The 26,677-nt window shown below is 37.4% G+C and overlaps 1 protein-coding gene across 1 annotated transcript; it reads right to left on the minus strand.

The window, feature by feature from the left end:
* Positions 1-1,477: 1,477 nt before the first annotated feature.
* Positions 1,478-26,014, minus strand: DIPK2A (divergent protein kinase domain 2A). The gene is made up of 3 exons (XM_003992038.6): positions 25,082-26,014; positions 9,616-9,919; positions 1,478-4,314 (listed from the first exon to the last, which is right to left on the minus strand). The coding sequence occupies exons 1-3, from the start codon at positions 25,736-25,738 to the stop codon at positions 3,983-3,985; spliced, it is 1,293 nt and encodes a 430-aa protein (XP_003992087.1). The 5' UTR covers positions 25,739-26,014; the 3' UTR covers positions 1,478-3,982.
* Positions 26,015-26,677: the final 663 nt, after the last annotated feature.

The raw sequence follows: 26,677 nt of genomic DNA on the forward strand, positions 1-26,677 counted from the left end.
AGACCACGGGCAAATAATTTTTCAAAAGAAAAAGCAAAATATTCTTATCCAAGATTTAGACAATAGTTAACTTAGTATAGACTGAGTTATAGTACAGGCTATACTAGTACAGTCTATACTAGTACAGACTATAACTCAGTCTAAAATAAGGACTTCTATGGTTTTTCACATATTAGAGCAAGTGCAAAATTAAAGTAGGTAAGGTTACCCAAGACCTTATGGTTCAGTTGTCTAAATTTGTTTCCAGTTTTAAAGTTGTTTTGTTCAAGTGAGGATTCAAAGGTGGCATTTGCATTTACTCTATGTGTTAATTAAGATTCTTTAACGTAAAGGGTCCCTCTCTTTTTCTTTGCAATTTGTTAAACAAAACCAAGTCAGTTACCCTGTAGAATTGCCCCTGTTATAGATTTTGTTGACTGCTTGCCCATGGTAGCTTTTAACATGTTTCCTTGTGTCATGTACTTCCTATTAATAGAACTAGGGGCTTGATCAGTTTTTTTTTTCTTTTGAGTCATAGTATAAGGGATATTAAAATAGACCAATGAGTTCAAGTCTTGTCATCTTGATGTACCCAAAGTTCCTCCTCAGCTTTTCAATTAATGGCTTCAGGAGTGATTGATGGCCATTGCCTAACTCTGATTAGGAATTGTGAAATGGTGATATTCTAACACTCCTGCATTTATTAACTGGAATAATTCTACATATTTTATAAATTCTTCCACTCAATTATTTGTTTACTCTAGGATAAGGCAGGATGAATGCTTCTTTGTCTCCAAGTAATCAGTTTCCAGAATAACTCCTTAATACCCCTCCAAAGGTGACTGAATTGGTTTATCTTTGTTTGCTATTAACATTTGGAATGCATAATTTACATATTTAAATTGTTCTGGTCCATTGTAGTTATTATCCATAATCTCTTATCCATACAGAGATTATCAAATTACTTTTGAGAAAAGATGGTGGTATTTGAGAGCCTTCCTGCTTTGGTGAGAACTGATAGGTATTACTGTTAATTTTTAGATGTGAAATGGTACCATGATTTTGTTGGAAGAGAAATGTGTTATGTCAAATCAAATAACATCTCTCAGATTTGCTCAAAATAACCTGGGGGCAAGTAGGTTGGGATATAGATAAAATAAGTTTGGCCATAGGTTGCTAACTTTTGAAGTTAGTATAAAACTATAATCAACTATTGTTCATTATGTTATTCTGTTGTATACAGTTGAAAAAATCCATAATGAAGTTTTAAAACTCCCATTTCAAGAGTAAAAGTTACCTATTATTAAAAAAGTTTACAACAGAAAACCAGGAGAAAACACACAAACTTAAGTTCAGCTCATATCCAACCACAGTTTCTGAAAATGATATCATGCAAGAGAAAAAAATATACATGCAAGAGGAAAAAAAACTGATTACATAACCTCTCTTTCCATTAAAAAAATTTTGTATATTTGAAGTTAAGAGATAGTATGAAAAGTGTGATTCTTAAAGTATTCTTTATTAAGATCATTAAAAGTTGTAGAAACAACTTTATTATTATAAAGGCACAGGGAGACAGTTCTGATAAAATATTCAAATTAAACAGTAACTTACAGTACAAAAGACAATTTTAATGCACATACAAACCCCAAATGTCTGATTCAAAAATATTTTACTGTGTCTATTAATGGGCAATGATTAAAAATATAAATTGCTGCTGTATAATAAATATCTGATAGTGAACATCTTGATAGCAAAGTGAACAAAATATTTATTGCTTTTCACATACATATTTTTCCCTGTAATTTAAAATTCCTAATTCTTTTACTATCTTCTCAATCTTTCCACATAATCTCATGGGGGAAATGGTAGTTGTAACAACTACCTCCAGTAGCAATCACTGCTGGCAGTGTTTTCTCACTTCCTGTTCTGCAATCACAATCACTTTTCCAAAGTAACATGAACGTTTGCTAAGCCACATGAAGACAACCCTCTGTGACTGGCATTCTAAAGTTTGTAATGAACACTTATCAAATATAAAAGGTGCTGTTTTGAAAATGTGTACTTTATTTGAAGTTCTGAGTAAGTGGAGAATGTTTGACAAATCATTTTACCTACTCCCCTCAAAAGTTTCCTGAAGTTGTAAAAAGTCAGCTTAGTAAAATTTCTAGCACTTAAATGTTTCTTTGAGGGCCAGTTGATACCTGTAATATACGGATGTATAAAAATTAACATAATGCAATCTATTTTATAATGGAGAGACCTTACCCTTCTCCCAGTTTTTATACTGGGATTAACATTATTGATTTCATCATGCTTTTTTGTAGCAACCCAGTTATAGATGGTACAAGCAGAATTTCTATCACAACAGTAAAATAACATGAATGCACCATCTTATCTCAATGCTATTTCAACTTAAATATCTACATTAAAGTATTTGATAATCATTGTAAAGTTACTTAACCATATGTCACGTTCAGACAGTGTGTAGCAGCTAGTAATGTGCCTGGCACAGAGTTGATGGTCAATAAATAGTTGCCGAATGAATGAAAAAGAAAAGAAAAACTTGGCTTTGGTTGTGCACATTTTAATCACTTTCTGATTTAGAATAAGGTCAGTCTAGAACTAAATACTACTGCACACTACACCAAACTTTGCTGTAAGCTAAAGCAATAATTCTAAACAAATAAACAAAAAAAGGATCACCTAGGTCAGTGATAGTCAATTTACATATTGTAACTTTTTAGAATAGCCCACAAATTTCACACATTATTTTTTTATCCACATACTTAAATTTGATTAACAATGGGGTAATGGAGACCAAGTTGGGCAGACTGGCTAAACTATGCTTTTCAATAAAAATTACTAGTCCATCAGTAAATAATGTTATAATGCCCAATTAAACTAAGATGATGACTACCATGTTAATGTCTGCGAAACTACCAATGAATATAAGATAGGATATCTTTAAGTCACATATGCTTGGAAGCAGTAGCTTAACTTTTGAACATAAAAGAATAACCAGGGAGATCTGAATGTAACAGTGACAGAGTTCTATTATTGAAAGTGTGATAAGAAGTAGTAGTAGGTGACCAATTTTAAAATCTAACCATGATACTAGATCTAACATTTCTTTGGCATATGCATTACTATCTTGGACTAGTTAGCATTTAAAAAATACTGTGTTGTTTTTTCCCTCAATCAAAATTAATGTTAAGGTGAAGATTGCTAGCATACTCTTCTTAAAGCCTTTTAAAGGACAAGATGACATTTTGCAACATATGCCAAACTTCATGTTTAGTGTACACTTATAGGCATAGAGGGATGTAACTGTTAAATAATCTTAAATGATTTCATGCAATGGTGAAACCACAGAATGTGGAGAGAAAAGTATTTACACAATAAAATATTCAGCTCTGAAAAAACAGTAAACTTGGGAATCTTGCCCTAACAGTAAATGTGTACCGCATAGCACTGAACAAAAACTAGTTCAAATTTAAATAAACTAGAGTAACCTGAATGTGTAAAATTTAATAAAAAACATAAAAATGGGGGTGGGGAACACCTACACATCAGAAGGAAAAAGCGGCCTATAAAACAGGCCAATCTAACTTGACATTCAAAGTAAATGCAAGAGATTCACAAAATCATGATAGTAATGCAAACTAAGTCAAATACCAAGTACCCTTTGATACACAAGCCAAAGTAACTATCAGACTCATTTCCAATAGCTTCACGATATTCATTAATCCACTCAGGCATTCAGGGGAGCGAAGCAGTCAATGATAGCTCAAGTCTCCAAAGTGTAAGAACAAACTTATTTGCAGAAGCGTCATGTAATTTTTGAAGTAATGTCTTATTTTGATGTTAACATAAGATCTATCAGTGCAACTTTATCATCTTCTGAATGTATTACTTCCAAATTTCATTTTGCCATATAGTTTTTGGTGGTTTAGTTTCAGCCAGTGCTATTTAAATGGAAAAAAGGAAAGTTCAGCATAGACTACCTCACATTGTTACTTAATTGTGCTAGATATTCACGCAGCTCTTTTGCAGCTTGGAATCTGCCATAGCGTTTCTTTGGGTTGGCACACTCATCCAGCAAGGCCTCTAGTCGGCCATCTTTGGCAATTTCACTTGGTGGATCATGAAGGAGTCCTCCAGAAGTGCCACGCCAGGTGGCATGTCTGGATAAGAGGTTCTGACAAACAGCATAATAATTGTGGTCCACAGTCGCACGAGCACAAAGAATTTCTTTCGAAAATGATAAGCAAGCCTCCTTATCACAGTCATCAAATTTGCTTTCATACCATACATCCCAATTTTCAGGTTTATCTGTGAAAGGGGGAAAAGCAGAAAGAGAAAAATACATTTTAAAAATGTTTTCATTGCTTCCCAAAATACACTTCACTAATTACCACAGTAGTATTTCTTGCTCCAATTGTATTATAATTTTAAACATTTAAATATATTAACTTATATAGAAACATTTATCAGGAGTTACCCAACGTCAGGCTAAAAGATCAGATAAGGCCCCTACTACTTAAAGAGTTTAGTCTGGATAGAAACTTTCCACCATACAGAGGAAGTACCATACAGAGAAGTAGGACACAATGCTACAACAGTACACAGGAAGCAGTACTCCTGCCTGGGGCTACAGAAGGCTGCAGGGAGAATATCTGATTTAGGTCTTAAAACAAAAGGCTAAGTCTGAAAAGAAATGAGGGAAAACAGTAGTGTAGGCTCAGTATAGTATGTGCAAAGGCAAGGACTTAAGGGATTGTTCCAGCTGATTCAGGAGATAAGTAGTTCACTGAGGCTAGAATGTGAGACAGCTCCTGGAGAGAAAGTATAGAAGAGCCTAGAGAAATAGGTTGAAACTTGGGTGGTCATGAACATGACTTCTTTTACAGGAAGGTAACTGCGGGCTCGCGAGTGGCTCAGTGGGTTCAGCATCGGACTCTTGATTTCTGCTTAGGTCATGATCTCACAATTCGTGAGTTTGAGCCTGGCATCGGGCTCTGCACTGACGGTATGGAGACTGTTTCAGATTCTCTCTCTCTCTCTCAAAATAAATACACTTAAAAGAAAAAGAAAAGGTGACTCTAGAATGAAGACGGGAGGGATTAAGATGATGAGAGCAACTAATAGTCCAGATAAAAAAGCCACATTGCAGAAACGTAGGAGACAAAAATTAACAGGTAAGTTTAAGATGAAGGTTCTAAATGGATGACAAGGTCAACAGTATTTACATAACAGGTTTAACATTTCATATGGAGAGAATAAATATAAAGTACCTATGAGGTATTCAGGTAGGCATATCATATGTGCAATTAGAAATTGACTTGAAACTTAGTACTTTAACTTTTTAATGTTTATTTTTGAGAGAGAGAGAGAGAGAGAGAGAGCGAGAGCGCGAGCCGGGGAGGGGCAGAAAAGAGGGAGACACAGAATCTGAACCAGGTTCCAGGCTCTGAGCTGTCAGCACAGAGGCCGACTCAGGGCCCGACCTCACAAACCATGAGATCTGAGCCGAAGTCAGACACTCAGCTGACTGAGCCACCTAGGTGCCCCGAAACTTAGTACTTTGAAGTCAGAGGTACAGTACACATATTTAGAATTCATCAACATAAGAATGCTTGATGGAGCCAAGAGAAGAACTGAATTATATTGGAAAGTGTGTTGAAAGCAAAGAAAGAAACAAAGGGCAGAACCTTTGGGACTTAAGGGGTTGGTAGAGGAGAAATTAGTGAAAAAAATTCATTCAGCAAATCATTATTTGAGTGCCTACTCTATGGCAGGCAAGGGTATATACTGGCAAACAAAATAATAGATGGTTCCTGCCTTCACTGGCTTACAATCAAGTATGTGAAATGGTCATTAAATAAACATTATCATAAACAGTGGAAAATGCTATGAAGGAAACAAACATTTTTAACAGTAGAAAGGTTTAAGAAAGAAACAACCCTCCCTACCATTAGATACGGTGGTCAAGTATAACATTTAAGCTAAGCTTCAAAGGACAAGTAGCTACCTATTTATGGGAAAGAGGTGAGGTGAGGCATTTTAGGCAGAGGTCACTGCATTATGGGAAAGCCCAGAAGTAAAAGGTTCATTCAAGAAACCAAAAGGCCACTGTAGCTGAAGCATCAAAGGCAGTAGACAGAGGGATATTAAAAGTGATGCAGATTGGGCCCTGGTAAGAAGTTTGATTTTATTTTTTCTTTAGGTCTCTTTAACATTTCTTTTGTACACAGAGAACATAACTCAATCTTTCACTTGAAACATTTACAAATACGTTACAAAATTTAAATAAAACATTGGTTCACCTTAAGCGCTTACATTATTTTGTAAATTGAAGTATAATTAATACACATTGTTTTATTAGTTTCAGGTACAAAACATATTGACTCTTCTATATATTATCCAAAGCTCACTATGATATGTGGTCACCAACTATCACCATGTTATTACAATATTATTGACTATATTCCTTATGCTACACTTTTCATCCTTGTGACTTATAACTGGAAGTTTGTATTTCTTAATCCTCTTTATCAGTTCTGCCCATATCCCCTCTGACAACCATCAGTTTGTTCCCTGTATTTAAGAGTCTGGTTTTATTTTGTTTTTTACATTCCACATGTGAAATCATGGTATTTGTCTCTTTCTTCCTGAATTATTTCATTTAGCATAATGCCTTCTAAGTCCATCTTGCAAATGATAAGATCTCATCCTTTTTTATGGTTAATATTCCCTTATACACACACACACACACACACACACACACACACACACACACACACACCACACTTCCTCTTTATCCATTCACCTTAAGTTGCTTCCATATCTTGGCTATTTTAAATAATGCTACCATAAACATAGGGGTGCATACATCTTTTCAAATTGATGTTTTTGTTTTCTTTGGAAAATACCCAGTAGTGAAATTACTGGATCATATGGTGTTTCTATTTTTAACTTTCTAAGGAACCTCCATATTGTCTTCCACAATGGTTGCACTAATTTACATTTCCACCAATAGTCCATGATGGTTTCCTTTTCTCCACATCCTCACCAACACTTGTACTTCTTCTCTTTTTGTTACTAGGTATTCTGACTGGTGTGAGGTGATATCTTATTGTAGTTCTGATTTGCAATTCCCTTATGATCAGTGATGTTGAGCATCTTTTCAGATGTCTGTTGGCCATCTGTATGTCTTCTCTGGAAAAATGTCTATTCAGGTCTTCTGCTTATTTTTTAATAGGATTGTTTTTTTGGTGTTGATATTTAAGTAGGAGTTTGAATTTTACCTAAAGAACAATGGGAAGTCATTAAAAATATTGAGCGAGGGAGTGATAAGATCAGCTTTATGTGTTAAGAAAGAAACTATGTGAGTAGAAGGAAACCAAAGGACGGAAGAATTGCAGGAAGTTGTTACTTATCAGTCACTTCACGAATTTGGCAATTAGGTGGTTGCTAATGGTAATACAGGATTTTAAGTCAGGTTCTAATGGGTGGAGGCATGAATGGAGGCTGAGGGAGTAAAACAGGAAGAGTAAACAATGGAATTAAAAACAGGTGAAAAAACACAGGGCCTTGGAAAAGTCTTAGACATATTTGTTTATGGGGAGGGAAGAGAAATTGGATTTTAAGGAAGGAGTGGGAAGCTGAAGATAAATAACACAACAAGTTCTCAGAGAAGGATCTACTCTGAAATAGAGAAATTAATGTGTATGGTTTTTACTAGTTTAGATAATAAAGGAAAGTTTACTAGTTTAGATAATAAAGGAAAGGACACTGCCTTTCCTTTGCCACAGCGAAACCTCAGTGTCCTTGTGAAAGAAAAAATAAAGACCATTTCCCAGAAAGAGGTCAGAAAAGAAGGTAAATAAATAAATATGACATTTTGTAAAGTAGATATTTAAACAGCTTTCCTGGGTGGCTCAGTCAGTTGAGTATCCAATTTCAGTTCAGGTCACGATCTTAGGGTTCGTGAGTTCAACCCCTGCGTTGGGCTCTGTGCTGACAGCTCAGAGCCTGGAGCCTGCTTCGGATTCTGTGTCTCCCTCTCTCTGACCCTCCCCTGCTCGTGCTCTCTCTCTCTCAACAATAAACGTTAAAAGAAAAAAAATTAAACAGCCCTTCAATGAGACATTTCAAAAGTGGCCAGGGCTAAAGTAGCACTGGAGCAATGCTCACTATATGAATACACTTGTGTAGTTGTATTTATCCAAGCTTAGGAATTAGTTGGTATAAAACTGTGACATGTATTCCAAGAATGTCTGGATAAAAAAATTACAAGAAATTATTTTTACAAACACTGAAATGAAAATTTTGAAAGTTGAGGTAAGTTGCACAACTTTGTGAATATACTAAAAGCCACAGAACCGTATACTTTATTTTTCAATTTAATGTTTATTTTTGAGAGAGATGGAGTGTGAGCCAGGGAGGGGCAGAGGGAAGAAGACACAGAATCTGAAGCAGGCTCCAGGCTCTGAGCTGTCAGCACAGAGCCTGACGCTGAGCTTGAACTCAAACCAGAGATCGTGACCTGAGCCAAAGTCAGATGCTTAACCGACTGAGCCACCCAGGCACCCCTGAACTATACATTTAAAAAAGAAAAGCATGATGGAATCCGATGCGACACTCACAAACGTAGCAAGAAGTAAGTGGGGAATAAAGCACTCTAGCAGGCTGTCTACTCCCTGTGGGAGGATCTACATAGCACGTCAAGAAATAATCAGAAAACAGTTTGGTGAGTATAGAATCAGAACAAGGTACTGGGAAAAACCAAGTATTTAACAGGATCAAGAGAAGATCGTGCAAAACCTAACTGTCAAACTAATAAATTTTTGTTAATTTCCTGCATTTCCCAGATGCCATACATTTTTGGTCTGAGTTCATCAAAAAATCCTCATAAGACAGGAGAAGAGGGGATTAAAAATATAAGACATTCACCATAGAGCAACAATCTTTCAATTTCTTTTACTAAGTAGATTAATTACAGAGTTACAGGCTTTGTCTCTGACACTTTAAAATTCCTGTGGCATTTAATTTTCAAAACACTTCAGACAGTCTGCCCACCTATCCTATGAAAAGCTCACAAATAAATGGAGAGGAAAGTTTTGGGTAAGATGTAATAATGTCAAACCAAAGTTAGGGATCTGCAGTGCTAGAAATCATCTAACGGTTAAACAAAAAAACAAACAAAAAAAATCACCGTTGGAACCCCACAGAACAATGGAACACAGAACATCACTGTAAGAGATCCCACAGGAAAATAAGACCTCCATGTTTACTCTGGTAGTCTGTCACTATATAAAAACTTAATTCTGCATTACACTCCTAAACCACAAACTGTAGCAGACTACATGAAAAATACACACACACACACACACACACACACAGTATACCTGGACATTTGAACTCAAAGGATATTTTACTAAATATGGAGAAACTCTGACTAAAAGTACAAATATAATAAACTAGTATGTGTTTACTGACACTGGTCAAAAAAAACAGAGGCAAGGCTGCCATCTAAGAAGGAAACTAAAGGTTTGTTTCATATAAATGTAAACTTTATTTTATCATAGAAAAAATCTGTACAAAAAGCAAATCTAAAATTTATATACTTACTTTGTCTAATTAACCTTTTGTCGGCAACCAAAACATTTTCAGCATCCACAATGATTACCTTCCCATCTCTAGGACCAACTGCAAAATTGTCAAAGCTGACGTCCAGGAGGTAGAGTGCAAATTCAAAGTCATTGTTTGTAAGCTGCTCAGCTATTTCCATCAATTGCCAAGCGAGGTCAACTCGTTTCTCCCATGGTGCATTAAAGTAACTCCACAGTTCTTCTCCAACGTAATTTACAGCCACCATTCTTCCACAAGCTCCAAGATATTTTGCAAATGGCCAACCTTCATCAGATGGAAAACTCTACAAAAGAATTATCTTCATATTACAAAAGATCCTGATGAAGATATCCTAGGTCTACCCCACCTCCCCCGATCCTGTTAGCAGAGACTGTTACTAGGCATGCACTTGATATTTCTTATTATATTCAGGAGTTGAAGAGAAATAAAGTTGATTTCTTTTCTAATTCATAACATTACTATGGACCTAAAATCTTTTTAAATAGGTAACTTTACATTATAATGCTAAAAGAGAGTAAGTCTTGCTTATCAAAATTTCAGAACCAAACTGATCAACAAAACATAAGCCACCTTCCTTATTACCAAATCTAGAAGTATTTACATTTTCCTTTATCTTTCTAATTTGTTTAAGTACATTCAACCATCCTTTCCTTTGAATGAACAGCACTACAGGCCTATTAGCCAGCAAGTATTTACCAGGCAGCACACACTGTGCTGTACTGGCAAGAAGAGTGAATGAACAAACAGAGTCTCTAAAATAAAAATTTTAGAGGAGAAGACAGATAGCAAGCAAGTAATTTTGAGTATAATAAATGTCAGTTATTAAGAAGTAGTGTAGGTCCTAAGGGAGCATTTAATAGAGGCTATACCTAGTCCACAAGCGGGCAGGGGTAGAATTTAGCAAGGGATTCACAGAAGTGTCTCTTAACCTATACTCCAAGATTGGTAAAAAGCAGTCTGATATCCTATTGATGCCACCTGCACTCCAGGTACCTTTGGTCCCAAGTCCCTTCCTACTCCCACTGTATTTTCTGTTCACCTTTAGCTCAACTTCAAAATTATTTATTATCTTAATCTTTGCAAGGTTTTCTAGGTTTTGTAATCACTGGGAAAATTAACTGGCTAAAACAAAAGTCTTCCATATTGATGAACAAGTCACTTTCAACTCAAATGTCAGGCTTTATCTAAGATACTTTCTAGTGCTAAAATGCCCAACTACAAAAATGAGCATTGTAGTGCAAAAGGATGGGAAGTAATGTTTTAAACAATTCCTTGGAAGATAACATGACTAGAGGAAGTTATGTTATGTGCCATTCCTTCAGCCTAGCATCTTTCCTTGAATTGGGGGAAAAATTGTAAGATGGTATTTACACAAACACTGCAGGGGAAACAAAGGAAAACACTGCAGAATATAAATACAGCTTACTTCTATTGCTAAAAATTGAACAATCTATGTACATTTAAAGAGCTGGAGATGAGGCCTTTCTTCTTGGACCCCTTATAAAAATAATATTAACTTAACTCTGAACTTTCATAAAAGTGAAACAATTCAATAATATCCTTAACATTAAAATGTTTGTCAACTTAAAAGCAAAAGGTTCTTAGAACTAAACTTCATCCATAATTACCTATTTTCATTTGTGATTTCTTTCAACTATAACTATTAATGAACAGTAACTACTTGTTCTTTGTGTATGTAACTTTCTTTTAAGTTTTAGTATCTGCAGTTTTGTGATAAAACACTAATTATGTAAATTAAAGATATGATAGTATGAATCTTTACATATAGTAAATGAATTGATTCAATTTTAATTCAGATCCAACATCTACTCTGATTCTTTAGCAATTAGAGGGAAGCACCCTTCTCCTCTTGTATCTGAGAATTTTTTATTTCTTATGGATACTGGGAAAAGTGACAGACTGCTCATGTCCAAAGTGAACTGCTAAATCCGGTTTGCTAACCATGTGATATTTTCAACTTTTTCTTCTCAATTTCAAAATACCTCCATGACCCTGAAAATTTACACAAATGATTACAAAAGATTTAACTGTTTCCCAGAAGTATTCATGTACAAAGTACCTGACATTAACAAAAAAAAGGAAAGCACTAAAAATTGGTAAATGGGAGATCATATACTTTTGTCCTGCAAAAAGTAAAACAAAAAAATTCCCTCATACACTATTGGTATATTATTCACATGCCATACTGTAAAACAGATACAAACATATCTTTGTGAAAATAAAATGGTCTTTGACAACAGGAGAAAAGGGAACCCTGCCAACATCTGCACATGTACAAATGCCTCCTTGTTTTTGGAGACTTTCCAACTGGCAAACGACAGTTAAATATACACTTCATTACCCAAGGCCCTCATAGAAGAGGATAAAATATATGAACAAATGTCACAGTGAGCAATTTTATATTCATACAATGATTTTTGACAATGTTAACTAAAATCCTGTTATGCCTCATTTTAAGAAGTGCACTACAATTCTTTCACATAGCTTGCTATCTAATCTTTTGGAAGAACTTTAATAAATGAATTCATGCTACTAGTTCAGATGACATTTTTTCATTGTATAATCAAAATAGTCAGATTTCATTAATGAGAAAAGAATTCTATTGAACACACTACAGTACAAAGAAAGTGCTCAAAGGAAGCCGAAATATAATTTTTATTTAAAACAATTCTGGCTTAGCATCAAATTTCCATGGTCAGAGTTTGAGAGACAAAATTTTAAGATGTTACAGAGTGGACTTGGACTTGTTAAATATATCAAGCAATGAGAAACACAAGTTCTTACTCTCTGATTCCCAAACTCCCACAGGGCAAAAACAAACACAAACACACACACACACACACACACACACACACACACACACACACACACAGCAGCAGCTAGAATAAGAAGTTTATTGCTGAGGTCCACAGGTTTTATTTTATTTCATTTTTTTTTTATTTTTTATTTATTTTTTATTTATTTTTGGGACAGAGAGAGACAGAGCATGAACGGGGGAGGGGCAGAGAGAGAGGGAGACACAGAATGGGAAACAGGCTCCAGGCTCCGAGCCATCAGCTCAGAGCGTGACGCGGGGCTCGAACTCACGGACTGCGAGATCGTGACCTGGCTGAAGTCGGACGCTTAACCCAATGCGCCACCCAGGCGCCCAAACACAGGTTTTATTTTAAAACAAACCTTAAAATCAGATTTTCAAATTGCCTAGAACAACGGACACATAGTTTAAAGTAACCTGACATAAAGTGTGTGTATTTTAATAAGTTATTTACAATTGAAAAAATATGTACAAATACTTTTCATTTGAAGGAAGGAGTCTTTAAACTTGGAATGATTTAAATTCTAACTGGACTGGAGGCACTCCAATTAATTGTTTATGGTTTTTTATCAGGTCTTAACCTACATCAAAGTGTAATATGTAAAGTCTTTAAAACTAAATATTAGTTCAAAAATGTACAAAGTTACAAAATAGTTATAAAACTATGTATTTCCATTACTGTATTTTTTTAAAATTAGGTTGGTGAGAACCCAAGAAAACTTCTAGGAGTATTATTAGCAATGTAGAAATTAAAAATGGATATTCAAGTATTAAGATACACATGACTGATAAGATTTAAATAAATATTAAATGCCATCACTGTTAATTTATAAAATATAAAGTATTTTGAGTATGAAACCTAAGATAAATCTCTCTCTCTCTCTCTCTCTCTCTCTCTCTCTCTCTCTCTGGTAACAGAAAACTGCAAGTTATCTCTTGGATACCTGATAAAACCCAAATACTACTAATAACAATATTACATGCATCGACAGTAGCTTAAAGCCAAAGTTACAGAAATAAGTAAACAAAACCACTGGTGACATTATATGTACATATTTGATATTAAAGATCAGAAAATGTAGATATCTTATGCTCTTTATGGTATATAACATTTTATAAAATTTGTATACTTAAAAGACAATATAATATACAAGTAGAATAATGGAATTGAAATCATAAGAGTAGCTTTAAGGTCCACCTTCACTCTGCATCTCACTAACAGTGACTGTGGCAAAGCCAAAACTTCTTAGAGCTTTAGCCTATTCCTCTGTGAAACTGGAATATTTGTACCACCACATATATTCATCAAGGCAATCCAAGGACCAAAAGAAAAATAGTATAAAATATACTTTGCAGATTTAATATTACTTTATGAAGAAATGCTTACCAAAACATTTTATTTTTCCTATTTATTTTATACTTCCTAAATAAATCTGCTAAATAAGAAGTCCAGATATTCATCAAGAGTTACCCTTATTTTCATATCACTTACTGAAAGGCATCTAGGAATAATGAACATCTTCCAAATACAGTCAAGAACTACCAAACTAGAAAAGCATTGTTACTGTCCTCTAGTAGTTTCTAATTTACAATGAAATATATTAGTCACCAAACTTTAAGTAATGAAAAATGTGTAGGGCATCTAAAAAAACACCAAAAATACAAAAAAAATTAAAACTTGGTAACATATATACACATAAACTCAACACTGTAATTACTTTTCATTTACAATAGTTAAGTACCACAGAATAAATTCTAAGTGCTGAAGTAATCCATCACCTATTTATTGATCAAAATCAACCATCATGATAGTTTATATGATTTATAAAGAAGATGTGAAATCTAAGAATTCTAGAGTTGGAATGTATGTGAGTTGTAAATCTAGTTTAATCGTATTAGCACAGTTTAAATGATTTGCCCAAAGTCACACAGATAAAAGGCTGATACAACCCCTCAATCCAATATCCTCCTGTTTCAGAAGTTTCCAAATTTTGGAAAGGTAACAGTGCATATATTACATACACCTATTATGCAGAGTCTGGGACATATTCTGCTGAGAAAATAACGTAAGCTTATACATTCTAAGTGGGATAAATTACATAAATTATCTCATGTGCTTTCATATATATGTTTTTAATTTGACAAAACCTTTGTCAAGTTTTTAAACTGGAATTGCAGGTAAGGGACTGTAGGTTAACTCACATTCCACTGACTACTCAAGCAGCTGGAGTAAAAGAGAGTTAGGAGATTCAGTGTGGAATGAAGAGAATATAAATTTTGTATTAAAAAATTCTAGATCTAGCCTAACACCATCATGAAATGCTAAGTAAACAGTTGTAAATAAAACATAGTCCCTATTCGCAGGAAGCTTTTTCAGCCAGAGTTGGGAGGATGGTTGTTAAATACACATAAATTATAAACTACACAATTTGTTACAAATTACAAAGTAAGAGTAGCTGAGAAAGAGTAGAGACCTATTTCAGACTGTGTGGTAAAGAAAGGGCAGCCTCTCTAAGGAAGTGCTACTTATGCTGAAATCTAAGAATGAAAACAGTATTAGATAGACTGGGGAGGGGGCAGTCAGAAAGTTCGAGGCACACAGTACAGACAGAAACCATCTTCTCAGAACTGAAAAAAAGGCCAAATCACCTTCAGAAAAATAAATGAGGAGGAAATGGCTTCAGGTAATAGTCTGGAGAGGAAGGAAGGGATCAAATTATGTTGGGATTTACACAATAAAACACAAACTCCTCAACATGGTCTATATGCTTTGGAAAACAACAACAACAACAAACAAAAAAAAGGCTTAACATTCAGAAACATTGTACATACTGGAATTAAATATCCTGTGACATGTTATTCTTAACAACAACAAAAAGTTTTTACAATTAAACAAAAAACACAAGTTTTTACAATTATCACAATACCCTTTAACAACCACTGTCCTACCAGATTACTAAGGTCATTTGATACTGTCAGAACAGTTATTTTAAAAACACATACAACATACAAATAAAACAGATTAAAATAAAGTTAACTCTAGCACTTGTGATCTATAATCTTTTTCTTTCTCCTTACATGACCAAAAGTAGGGTTTGCATACTAAATTTAAAAGACTATACTTCCTTTAATACAGGAAATAAATTATTTTAATGACATTTACTAACTCACAACATTCCATTAAAAGGAATGTAACTTTGAAGTTTACCTAAAGAGGAGATGTATTACAAGATTCACTTTGTAAAGAAGAGAATCCCTAGTACAAAGAAACTGACTTGAAAAAAAATCTATTATCAAAACATACAATCTAAAATCTATAGGTTTTCTACAGGACTGGCATTTCGGCACACACACAAATTTAAACTTGGGAATGCTTATAGAAAATGAATGTTACCAAAAGAATAGATTCAATTTGTTTCGAATTATTTTTAAAAGCCCAAATCTGAACAAAATCCCACTGTAGTAATGCATGTTATAACAGCTGTTCACAGAGATTAGTCAACTGTACTGGTGACAGACTAATGTGTTCACAGTTTTGTGAACTGTCTGGAGGGGGAACATAGTAAAATTACTGGGATAATTTAATGGTTACCTAATTTTTGCTAAAACTTCTCTGAGACTTTAGCTTCTTAATTTTATACTGCCAAATAGTGGCCAAACTCCATTGTAAATAGTATAGTATCTTAATAATCTCAAGATTTTCAAGTTAAGAATATGTTCTATTTACTTCATTAAGTAACTTTTCCTTAAGTTTTTATTTACTAATTTTGAGAGAGAGAGAGAAAGAGAGCATGTGGCGGGGAGAGGGGCAGAGTGAGAGGGAGAGAGGACCCTAAGCAGGCTCCACGATCTCAGCACAGAGTCTAATGCAGGGATCAAACCCATGAACCATGAGATCATTAACTACCTGAGTCGAAATCAACAGTTGAACGCTTTACTGACTGAACCACCCAAGCACCCCTAAATAATTTTCTGAATGCCATCTTCTACCCACCTCGAATTCCAACAATATTAAGCAATGCCTTTAAAATACCAAAGTTATGTTATTTCACTGAATATCATGTCAACAGCTATTTCCAAAATTGGAAACTAATGTCAAAATGCATCAACAAAAAATTTGTATAAGTTTAATAGAAATTAATAGTCTAAGATGAATAAATGCACTCTCCTTACCAAAACAAAACAAAACAAAAAAAAAAACAAACCCACTTGGCCACATATTTTAAATATGCGTAAATTTACTAGTTTCAACTGATGTTTTCTTAACTACTGTCACAATCAGAAAGTGTGATTCACATTTATAAGTTGAAATACGTATCTATAAACACCATACTCAAACACTGACTTCTAATAAGACAAAATTTCCAAGAAAGAAAAAGAATATAATAAGCTTCATATGTACCCACTAACCTAAGAATGCTACCTTGCTTTCTTCAGTCAAGACTTGATTTCTTTAAACAGTCTGCCAAGTAGAACAGTAAGTAGTAACTTACTTCCCTGGTTCCTTAAAAATGTAAGCAGAATTAACATCACCCTTCCAAAAAAAGCCTCAAATATCCTCTGGTTGCAAAGTATCTGTTAGACCTAATGCCTGGTTTTAGATTTGTGTTTCTGTTGTTGCCTTAAACTCAATAAAGAAAACAAAACTCTTGGTTCCCCTACCCCAAAGCCTGGGGTTCCTCATCATCATAAAGAATTACTCTCTAGTTACTTGCTCAGACCAAAATCCCAGGAGATAGACTTTATTTTTCTGTTCCATCACACCTTACCCATCAGGAAGTCATTTGAGCTACGTCTCCAAAATATACTGGTTCTGTCATTTTTATAACCTTCATTGCAACCATCTTAATCCAAACCACCATGCTCTCCCCCAAACTTGTGCAAAAGCTTTTCAGATTTCTCTTACCCCATACAACCCATTCTCCACAAACCAAGCCTTACTCAAAACACTTCTATTGTTTCACATTGCTCTGAAATAAAATCCTAAACTCATTTAGCAAGGTTACAAGGCTGTATAGGATATGATCCTTGTCTCCCTCTATGATCTTCTATTCTACCATGCTTTCCTACTCCCACGCTCTTTACTCCTCTGGATTTGCAATATCTCTTGTTCAAAAACACTGCCCTCAGATCTTTGCACCACTAGCTTTTTCTCCCATTATTCACACCTCAGCTAACATGTCATTTTTCCTGACCACCCAATTTAGAATATTCTATCCCCAATCCAATTCTCCATCACAAGAGTCTGCTTTATTTTTATAGTACGTAAAATCTGAAATTACCTTGTTTTTTGTTTGCTGTCTACACCTAGTGCCCCAGAACACAAAGGCTGCACAAACTGTGACCTGGCCTGCCATCTTCACTGTACCCTAAGTGTATATAGATCAGTTCCTGGAACTACTGAGCAATGCCACAGAATTCCTGCCAGATCTTTTCACCTCATAGTTAAAACTCCAAGTGTGCATGAGAAAGGCAAAATATGGAGACCCTGAGGCAACATACCTACCTCAGATAATAGATCTTTTTTTTTTTTTTTAAATCTGTTTTAATGTTTACTTTTGAGAGAGACAGAGCACAAGCTGGGGAGGAGCAGGGAAAGAGGGAGACACAATACAAAGCAGGCTGCAGGCTCTGAGCTGTCAGCACAGAGCCCTACACAGGGCTCTAACTCATGAACCTGAAGATCATGACCTGAGCCAAAGTCAGACGCTTAACTGACTGAGCCAACCAGGCGCCCCCATGATGATAGATGGATCTTTTAAGATTCTGCCTCAGAGTCTAAGAAATTAGACCAGACCTAACCTTTATTTCTAAAATTATCATTTAGTTTCTGTACTATTTAGAATTATTAACGTGTAATAACTTACAGAAAACAAGTGAACTTTTGCTTTATATTACTGAATCTTTATCTAAACCCTATTTCTTACAACAGTCTTTCTGTTTCATCGGGGACAAATCCCTAACCCTCCTTTTAATTACTACTCAAAAAAACCCCTATAGCCTAAAGCTGCTACAGAGGTATTTAAGATGTGTATATATGCAAATAAGGTAACATTTTGAAGGTTTGTCAAAGGAAGAGTAAAATGTGTATTTCTAAGATATCAACATAACGTACTAAAGAACTTTTCAGCTACTACACCTATCTAAAAATGAAATGAGTTGATTTGCAAAGTAGTAACATATTGGAAAAAACTTTACAATTAAAGACATTTTGTGTATTTTACTGAATAGTTGCATCTCCTTTAATCTTTAAAACAATCTTGTTAGATAACTGTTATAATTCCTATTTTTTTGATTAAAAAACCGAGGCTCTAAAACTTTAAGTGACCATTCAATAGCTTTGAGGTAGTAGAGAATGCTATCACAGTACTGCCTCTACCACTCCTCTCATCCCCCCTGACCCCATCCACAGGCTAAATCCCATTTATCCTTTAGAACTCAATTCCTCTGTGAAATTTTTCCTGGTATCCACTCCTATAAAGATATGTTAAGATGTCCCTCCCTAAACGAGTCATTTGACAGAGTGCAGGCACCTTTTTTTTTTTTTTTTTTTTTTTTTGGTAGGGCTTATAATGCTATAGTGGTTGTAATATTCATTTATATACGTACCTCCTACATAGTAAGTTACCTGCTGCCTAGACAGATCCTTTGAATCCAGGTATCTTATAACTGACTATTTACCAAATGAACAAATAAAATCCAGTTCTACAAGTCCAAAGAGCTTCCAGGCATTTCATAGATAACTCCCTATCAAAAATCAATTTTAGTAAGGACATACAAATTGGATAAAAGATTTGATTACATAATTTCAAACCTTTCAGGGTCTATGACTGGGATGTGTAACCATCCACATCTTACAGCAGTAATTTACAATTATTTACTAACGTTCATTATAAGTGCAGGGAAAATGCAGGGCTTATATTCTAAGGTAGTAGTAGTTTTATACATAATGAATGGAAAGTTAAGAAAGAAAAAATGTCAGCATTCTGTGAAGTTAGCAGTAATGACTGCAACACAGGAAGTAGGCCAGAGACCATAAACCAGAAAAACAAAATAAAAACCAGTCTGATGATCCGCTGAGAAATTGACTACCCATGCCTAGAAAGCAGACCCCAAAAAGTAAGCTTATCTATTCCCTAACATGTGAGGAGTATGTGCCGATCCATGTGGTGGAAATATGAAGGGAAATAGTTGGAAGATCAGACAAAAGAACAGAAAGGACCTCAGAATTAATAATGGTGAGAAGATATGAATAAATTCAGAAAATAGGCCAGTGGAGCAAAATTATTTTGCTCCACTGATCTGGAAGTGTGCTTTCCTAAGAGTGACTGCCTGTTTCTATGGGCTTTCCAAAATAAAAGTCTCTTTTTGGATGAGAGGTAGACAGAATTATTTTATTATTTCAGTTTTTTCGTCAAGTGTTGATGCAACCTCTGAGAAAAAAAAAGCAGAAAAACAATAAAACCTCTAGATTTAAGGTTATGAATTAGATAAAAAAGTGCTCTATTTAGAACTACCTAGTCAGAAACATCTCTGAACACTAAATCTGGGAATGCAGTTACCACAATTGTATCTGGTGGGAGAGAAGTAGGTGGCTCCCAAGCTATTACTTGGCAAAGAAACTCCCGAGACAGTCTGGAACATCCTTTCAAAACTTTGCTACTGCCCCACAAGACACTAGGCTACATTTAGCTCCGTATTTTTTCCCTTTAAAGGCAATCTTCGTTTTTGTTCATTTTGTTTGATTGTGGCTGTGTAAAAATTGGGGAGGAAGACAAGCTTGAAACAGGGTTCTCCAATCTCATACCCTCTTACCAGGAAGGGACCAAGCACCAAAACCCCCAATCCTCTTTTAGAAGTTTAAAATTACCAGTTAAAGTCAAGCTTAGAAAAGAAATAGAAAAAGAATAATTTTTCAAATCAAGAGTGTGAGACTCACAGTTATTGAGGCTAAAAAGGAAAAGGACCTACTCCAATAGCCTCATTTTGTAGGTAAGCGAGTCCCATAAAGAAGTTTATCAATTTGTCCAAAGTAAGACAGTTGGTTAAATGACCATAATCTTTTGTTTACTTCAAAAACTGTATATTAGGCAGTACACATTAAAAATATTTTTCCTGGGGCGCCTGGGTGGCTCAGTCGGTTAAGCGTCCGACTTCGGCTCAGGTCACGATCTCGCGGTATGTGAGTTCGAGCCCTGCGTCGGGGCTCTGTGCTGACTGCTCAGAGCCTGGAGCCTGTTTCAGATTCTGTGTCTCCCTCTCTCTCTGACCCTCCCCCGTTCATGCTCTGTCTCTCTCTGTCTCCAAAATAAATAAATGTTAAAAAAAAAAAAATTAAAAAAAAAAATACGTTCCTTTAAGAAGGATTTGTTAAGGACAAAATAACATTCACTCAAAGTTTTCTGTAAAAATTCATCCTGTAATATAGGAATGGACTAAATTAATATAAATAAGTAATGGCTTATAGTCTAATAACTACCTTTAAAGTGATCCATATTCCAACCAAACTTCAAACCAACTGGTCAAATACACTAGATACAGTTACTTTTACCTTATTTAATGTCTAATATTTATTGAGTGCTTACTAGGCATGTGGCACTATATAATGTGTTTCGCATGTATTATGTCATGTACAAGAATTGAAATAAAAGTTAAAAACCCACACTGTGACAGTTACATACTGTAAAAATTAAGGAACTCCTATTAAACCCACGATGCAGGAAATTTAGGAAAAAGTTCTACAAATGTAGTGAAACAAATTTCCATTTCCTTCATACTACACAAACATGAGCTTTCTTTATTTCTGTAAGTAAGACTATCATCACTATCTCTAGGTCAAGTCAGATACACAGTTTGGGCTTCAGGAAATCCAGACAGCATTTTTCTTTAACAAACACACAGCTTCTATAAACTTAAGAATAGGGAACTACAAATATTGGTAGAAAATTTACCAAGAAAATAACAGAAAACATCTTGCCATCTTGCCAAACACTTTTAACATCTTGATTTTCCAATATTCCAAGAATGCTATTAACAATATAGAATAAACTGGGGTGCCTGGGTGGCCGACTTCAGCTCAGGTCATGATCTCACAGCTTGAAGGCTCGTGGGTTCCAGCCCTGCGTCGGGCTCTGTGCTGACAGCTCAGACCCTAGAGCCTGGAGCCTGCTTCTGATTCTGTGTCTCCCTCTCTCTCTGCCCCTCCCCTGCTCATGCTCTGTCTCTTTCTCTCTCAAAAATAAATAAACATTAAAAAAAATTAATAAAAAAATATAGAATAAATAATTCTCTCTCTCCATTTTTTTTCCACTCTCCATTCTTTTCTGTGAAAAGAAAAAGTATCAGAGTAGAAGATAAAGGTTCTAGCATTTTGTTACTTGATGTTCACAAAATTTTTTTAGAAGATGATAATCCTATGGCTGAAAACCTTCCTTTGAACTAGATAAGCTGCTGTAAGGGCTAGTAAAGCTATCCAACAATAAGAAGGGAGTTGTACTTTTCATACTATTTCATACTGGGAAGGCTGTGTTACAAATCTATATAGCCTTACATACATAAGGTATGAGTGTAATAAGTCTTACAGACTTTTAACACCTTTCATGTCTTCTTTCAAGGCATAATAGAAAATTCAATTTGTTGTTTCTTAACATCAGAAGAGGCGATTTTTAATGGGCTAAATTTACATACATGTTTTGGTTCAAATATTTATTTTGGAAGCATGTTTACCACACTGGAACTTTTGTTAAGAGCAGTTTGATTAAGTCAGTTCCAAATACTTGTTTTTCTCCAAAGTAGTTTTTGGACAATATAAGAAAAATCTAATTTGTGACCAACTGTCCAAAAATTCAATAAGTAGCTCCCTCTCCTGGAAAAAAAAAAAAAATGTGAACTCCTCTTCATGCTGTAAAATACATGCTTGGATCTTTAAAAATATTTTTTAAAATACATGAACCAAAAAGTACATCTATACAGCCAAATTTTCTATCATTATTAATACCACATACTATCATAAATGGCTATTACGTTTTATAGAAACTATATAAATACTAAGATTGTACTTGTTTGTCTAGTTAACAGAAAGTAATTAAACATCATTGACTTAGTATGTAACAATCTTTGTACCTAATCACAGAATTTTAAGACTCCTTTCACTGTAGTGGTTTTATACCATTATCAAACCTTAATTACATTGTTCATACTTCTTAACTCACTATTTTTTTCCAAAAGAGGAAAGGGTTCTATAAAGAAAGTAGCAGCTCTAGGAAAATTTCTTATTTAAAAATAAATCTTATTCAACTTGCTTGTCATCGTGTTAAAAAAAAAAAACAAACAATATGAATGACTGGTATTAAGGACCTCAAATTTATATTTCTCATATCACTCAATAGTTAGAGAGCTAGGTTGCCTGAATTTAAAATGCAAATACAAAAGTCAAAATTAACAATGTTGATAAGTACATGTCCTCACATACTAAAAACAAACTCTTATCCCATAACCTATCTCTCGACCACCCACCAGATCAGAGCAATTGTGTCACTAAGTTTAAATTACAAGAACACAACTGATTTTTTTAAAGTTGTTTATCGCTAAAGATGAAAACAGAGAAAGAGTTAAGTTTGAGGGAAGAGTGAATCAGAAAACAAGATACAAGCACACTTGGCTATCTCAACTATAAAGTAAACTGAAAATGTCAAGACAACTTCAAAATTCAAAAAATATAAAAGCTTCTCATATAAAGCAGACTTACCATAGTGCAAAATGAATGCCAAGATATTTTTATAAAGCAGTGGATAATGTTATTAAAACATTAGTCCTAGTATTTGTTGATTCTAATACATCAATACTCATAATTACCTGATAAAAATCTTTCAACAGGCACCCTCTATTACAAGTGAGAAAATGTGTACTAAGATAGCTCCTTACTAAATCTTGACAGACTATCTGCAAATACACTGCTGAAGCTTTCTACAAGGACCAACATTCCTAATATAAACATCTCCTTCCTAATATAAACATCTATTTCTCAAAGAAAAAAGATAAATGAAAAAAAAAGTTTCAAATCAAATGTATATAAATGAGGACTTAAGCTTCACAGGCTGACTGCTTTTATTGAAATTATTTGGTAAAATAATTTCTTGCAGGGAAGTTTACCCTCTAAATTCTATATACCATTCATTGTTAAAGAGAGCAGTGTTTAATATACAATCTGTACTTTCTATGTGACTCGTTACATACATCCTATGACAGCTTAAAATTTACGAACACTCACACTAAAGTCTTGAGGCAAAGTATTTACTTCGTGTTAAAATTACTTGGCTGAACTAATTAAACGAAGCTGGTTTCTCTTAGCTAAGTTGGGTGATGGAGAACTTGAGAAAAGAAATATAAATGAATACCAGATATTCCTATTCACGCGCTTCAGATTAAAAAAACAAAACCAAGAATCCTGTACAACCACACCCCCCCCCACTGGTGACATTCTCAGCAGAACAGAAAGAGAATGAAGCATAACCAAGTTACTTGTGATTAATTTTAAGTTATCCTCCCCACCCTGTATTTGATAAACAGCAAAACAGGCATGGAAAAGGAGCAAGGTAACTTTCCTGCAATTACAGGAGGGATCACAATCCCACATTAGTCACCACTATCCAAGGACACCGCACTGAAGCTGGGTGGGAATGTGTAAAAACTCAGGAACTACTCCAGTGGTCAACAGTTTTTCGGGTTTTGTTTTCTCTTTTTGCGGTCACCAGTAAGAAGATGCCAACCTACTCGCCCCTAAAATGTACGTTTGTTTTCAAAATAAAGTCGCGTGAGAGCCAATAACTCAACTGGCCCAGAGGTGAGAATCTCCTTCCCCTGTTTCTCACCCTGGCCTAACATGTCATCTTCTTCCTGCAGTCAAATTACTACATGAATACGGCAGGTCACAGAATCAGGATGAAAATGTCGGTCTTGGCCTCAAACCCTCCCAGTCCAAGTCCAAAGATGCCTTACTTTCTCCCCTTCCTAGTCCCACTCAAAGCACGATTTATGGATTAACCTCATCCCTGACCGCAGTCTCCATTCCCCAGCTTTTCCTCAAATTAGCTGCCAGATAAAGGAGTTAAAGAATAAAACAAAGACTTTGGGGGCGAAGTTAGACCAGCCACAAAGAGTACTGAAGGGGAGAGCAAACGCGGTACAGAAACACTTGAGAAGAACTAAGAAAGATCCAAGGGCTCATGAACAGACTGCGCCGTGGAAGCGCAAACCCCGGCTGATAAAAGCGGAAAGGCTGGGAGAAGAGCCCAAGGAAACTCACAAGAGAGACATTTTGGGAACGTACAAGACGCGCTCCCTCTGGTGTCTAAAGGATCCGCAGTCAAATCCAAGATGCGCTCGAGTCTAGGTGCCAAGAGCAGACTCTCCACCAGCCAGGTCGCCCTCCGCAATCCGACACAGTGCCCAAGGGTCCCCCAGGGCCGCCCCCTTCCCACGCCCGCAGGCTGGCCCAGCCCGGCCGGGTCCAAACTGGGCAACGAGCGCGGGTGTAGCCACTTCTCCGACTCCAGTTCGCCCGCGCGGCCCTTCCCGGCAGGACGCCCCCCTCCCGGGCTCCGCGCCTACCTGTAGCACCAGCGGCTCGGGGTTGAAGGCCAGGGTCAGCAGCAGTTGCATACGCTCCGAGTCCTTGAGGTTGCGCAGCAGGAAGCTGCCCGAGTCCTTGGTCTCCGCGTAGCGGCGCACCAGGCGATCGAGCAGGCGCTGCGAGGGGCAGTGCACCAGGTCGGACCAGCCCTCCACCGCCTCCGGCGTGAGCAGCCGCACGTCGCCGTTGAGGCGCGCGAACTCGGTGCGGGGCATGGCCTGGAGCAGGTCGCAGCGGGGTCGGCCGGTGGCCCGTTTGCAGATGCTCTGGTCGAGCTGCGCCAGCTCGCGCTGCGAGCCGAGGCGCTTGAGCACCACTCGGCGGCGGCCGCCCTCGCGGGGCTCGCCGTACTGCGCGAAGTAGACGTTCTTCACGTTGAGGAAGTCCAGCAGGCGCAAGCGGCCCCACGCCTCGAACACCACCTGTCCGTTGAGGAAGCGGCGGCACCAGCTCGTGCCGAAGCACGCTGGGCACTTATTGAGCTGCAGGAAGCGCCGGTCGGCCAGCTCGTTGCGCTGCCAGGAGGCGAGCAGCGACGGCGAGTGCAGCACCATCAGCACCAACAGGCTGCCCAGCGCCGCCAGCTTCAGCGAGCGGGACAGGCGGCCCAGCTTCGGGGGCACCAGGCGCCACATCCCGCCCGCCGCCCGTCCACACGCACCCGGAGGGCGAGGGCACCCCGTGGGCGCCCCCGCCGCGCCGAAACCCGAAGAGCGACCGGCTGGGGCCCCCGGGCGAGAGAAGGAGCGAGGTCGCGGGCTGGGGCAGGAGGCGGAGTAGGTGTGTAAGAGAGAAAGACGGGGAGCGGGAAGGAGCCGACCAAAGCAGGCTGCGACTTCTTCCAGTCACTAGACTCCACAACTCTCGAGCTCCCTCCTCCGAGCTCCCCGCCCTCCGACTCCGGCGGCGCCTCCTTCACGCCAACCAAGTTATAGAGGAGCGGGAGGGGGAGGGAGCGCGGGGACCCGACGGCCGCGCGTCCGCGCGCGCGCACGCGCACTGTTCGCTCGGGGGCGCGAGAGCTGCGGCGGCGGCCGCCTGTGGGGCGAGCGGGGTCTCTGAGGAGAGGGAAGGAGGGACTCACGGAAGGGGAAGAGAAGCTGGAATGTCTCACAGCGAAAAGTAGCAACAGTGTAGGAAGGTGGGAAGGATGAGGTGCCCGCGCGTCCCTGACGCCTCACGCCCCGATTCGTACGCGCCGGCTCTCCAGAGAGGGAGAGGGGGCCAGGGGGCGGGGCTGGTGGGGCGGAGCGAGCGCGTCGCGCGCCGCCCGGAAAGCGTAAGCGCGAGCCCGCGGGGGTGGCTTTGGGGGCCGGCTCCTTGGGGGCGGAGCTCGAGCTTTTGGAGGAGGGATAGCTGGTGAGATCTGGTGGTAAAATGACTTTTAGTTAACGGTTAACCTCTTGTGATTGTTGAGTTTTACTGGGGCCTCTCTTTCGCCATCATGGAAACGGTCCTGTGAGAGGGGCCAAAAGAAAAAAAGAATTGCAGAATTGCCACCCCCTCACTCACCGGACTGCTCACGCCGGGCGGAGGCAGAGGGGGCGGGGCAACGTGCTCCTCGCCTCTGACAA

This window comes from Felis catus, chromosome C2, assembly GCF_018350175.1.
Source record: "Felis catus isolate Fca126 chromosome C2, F.catus_Fca126_mat1.0, whole genome shotgun sequence".
NCBI classification, from domain to species: domain Eukaryota; kingdom Metazoa; phylum Chordata; class Mammalia; order Carnivora; family Felidae; genus Felis; species Felis catus.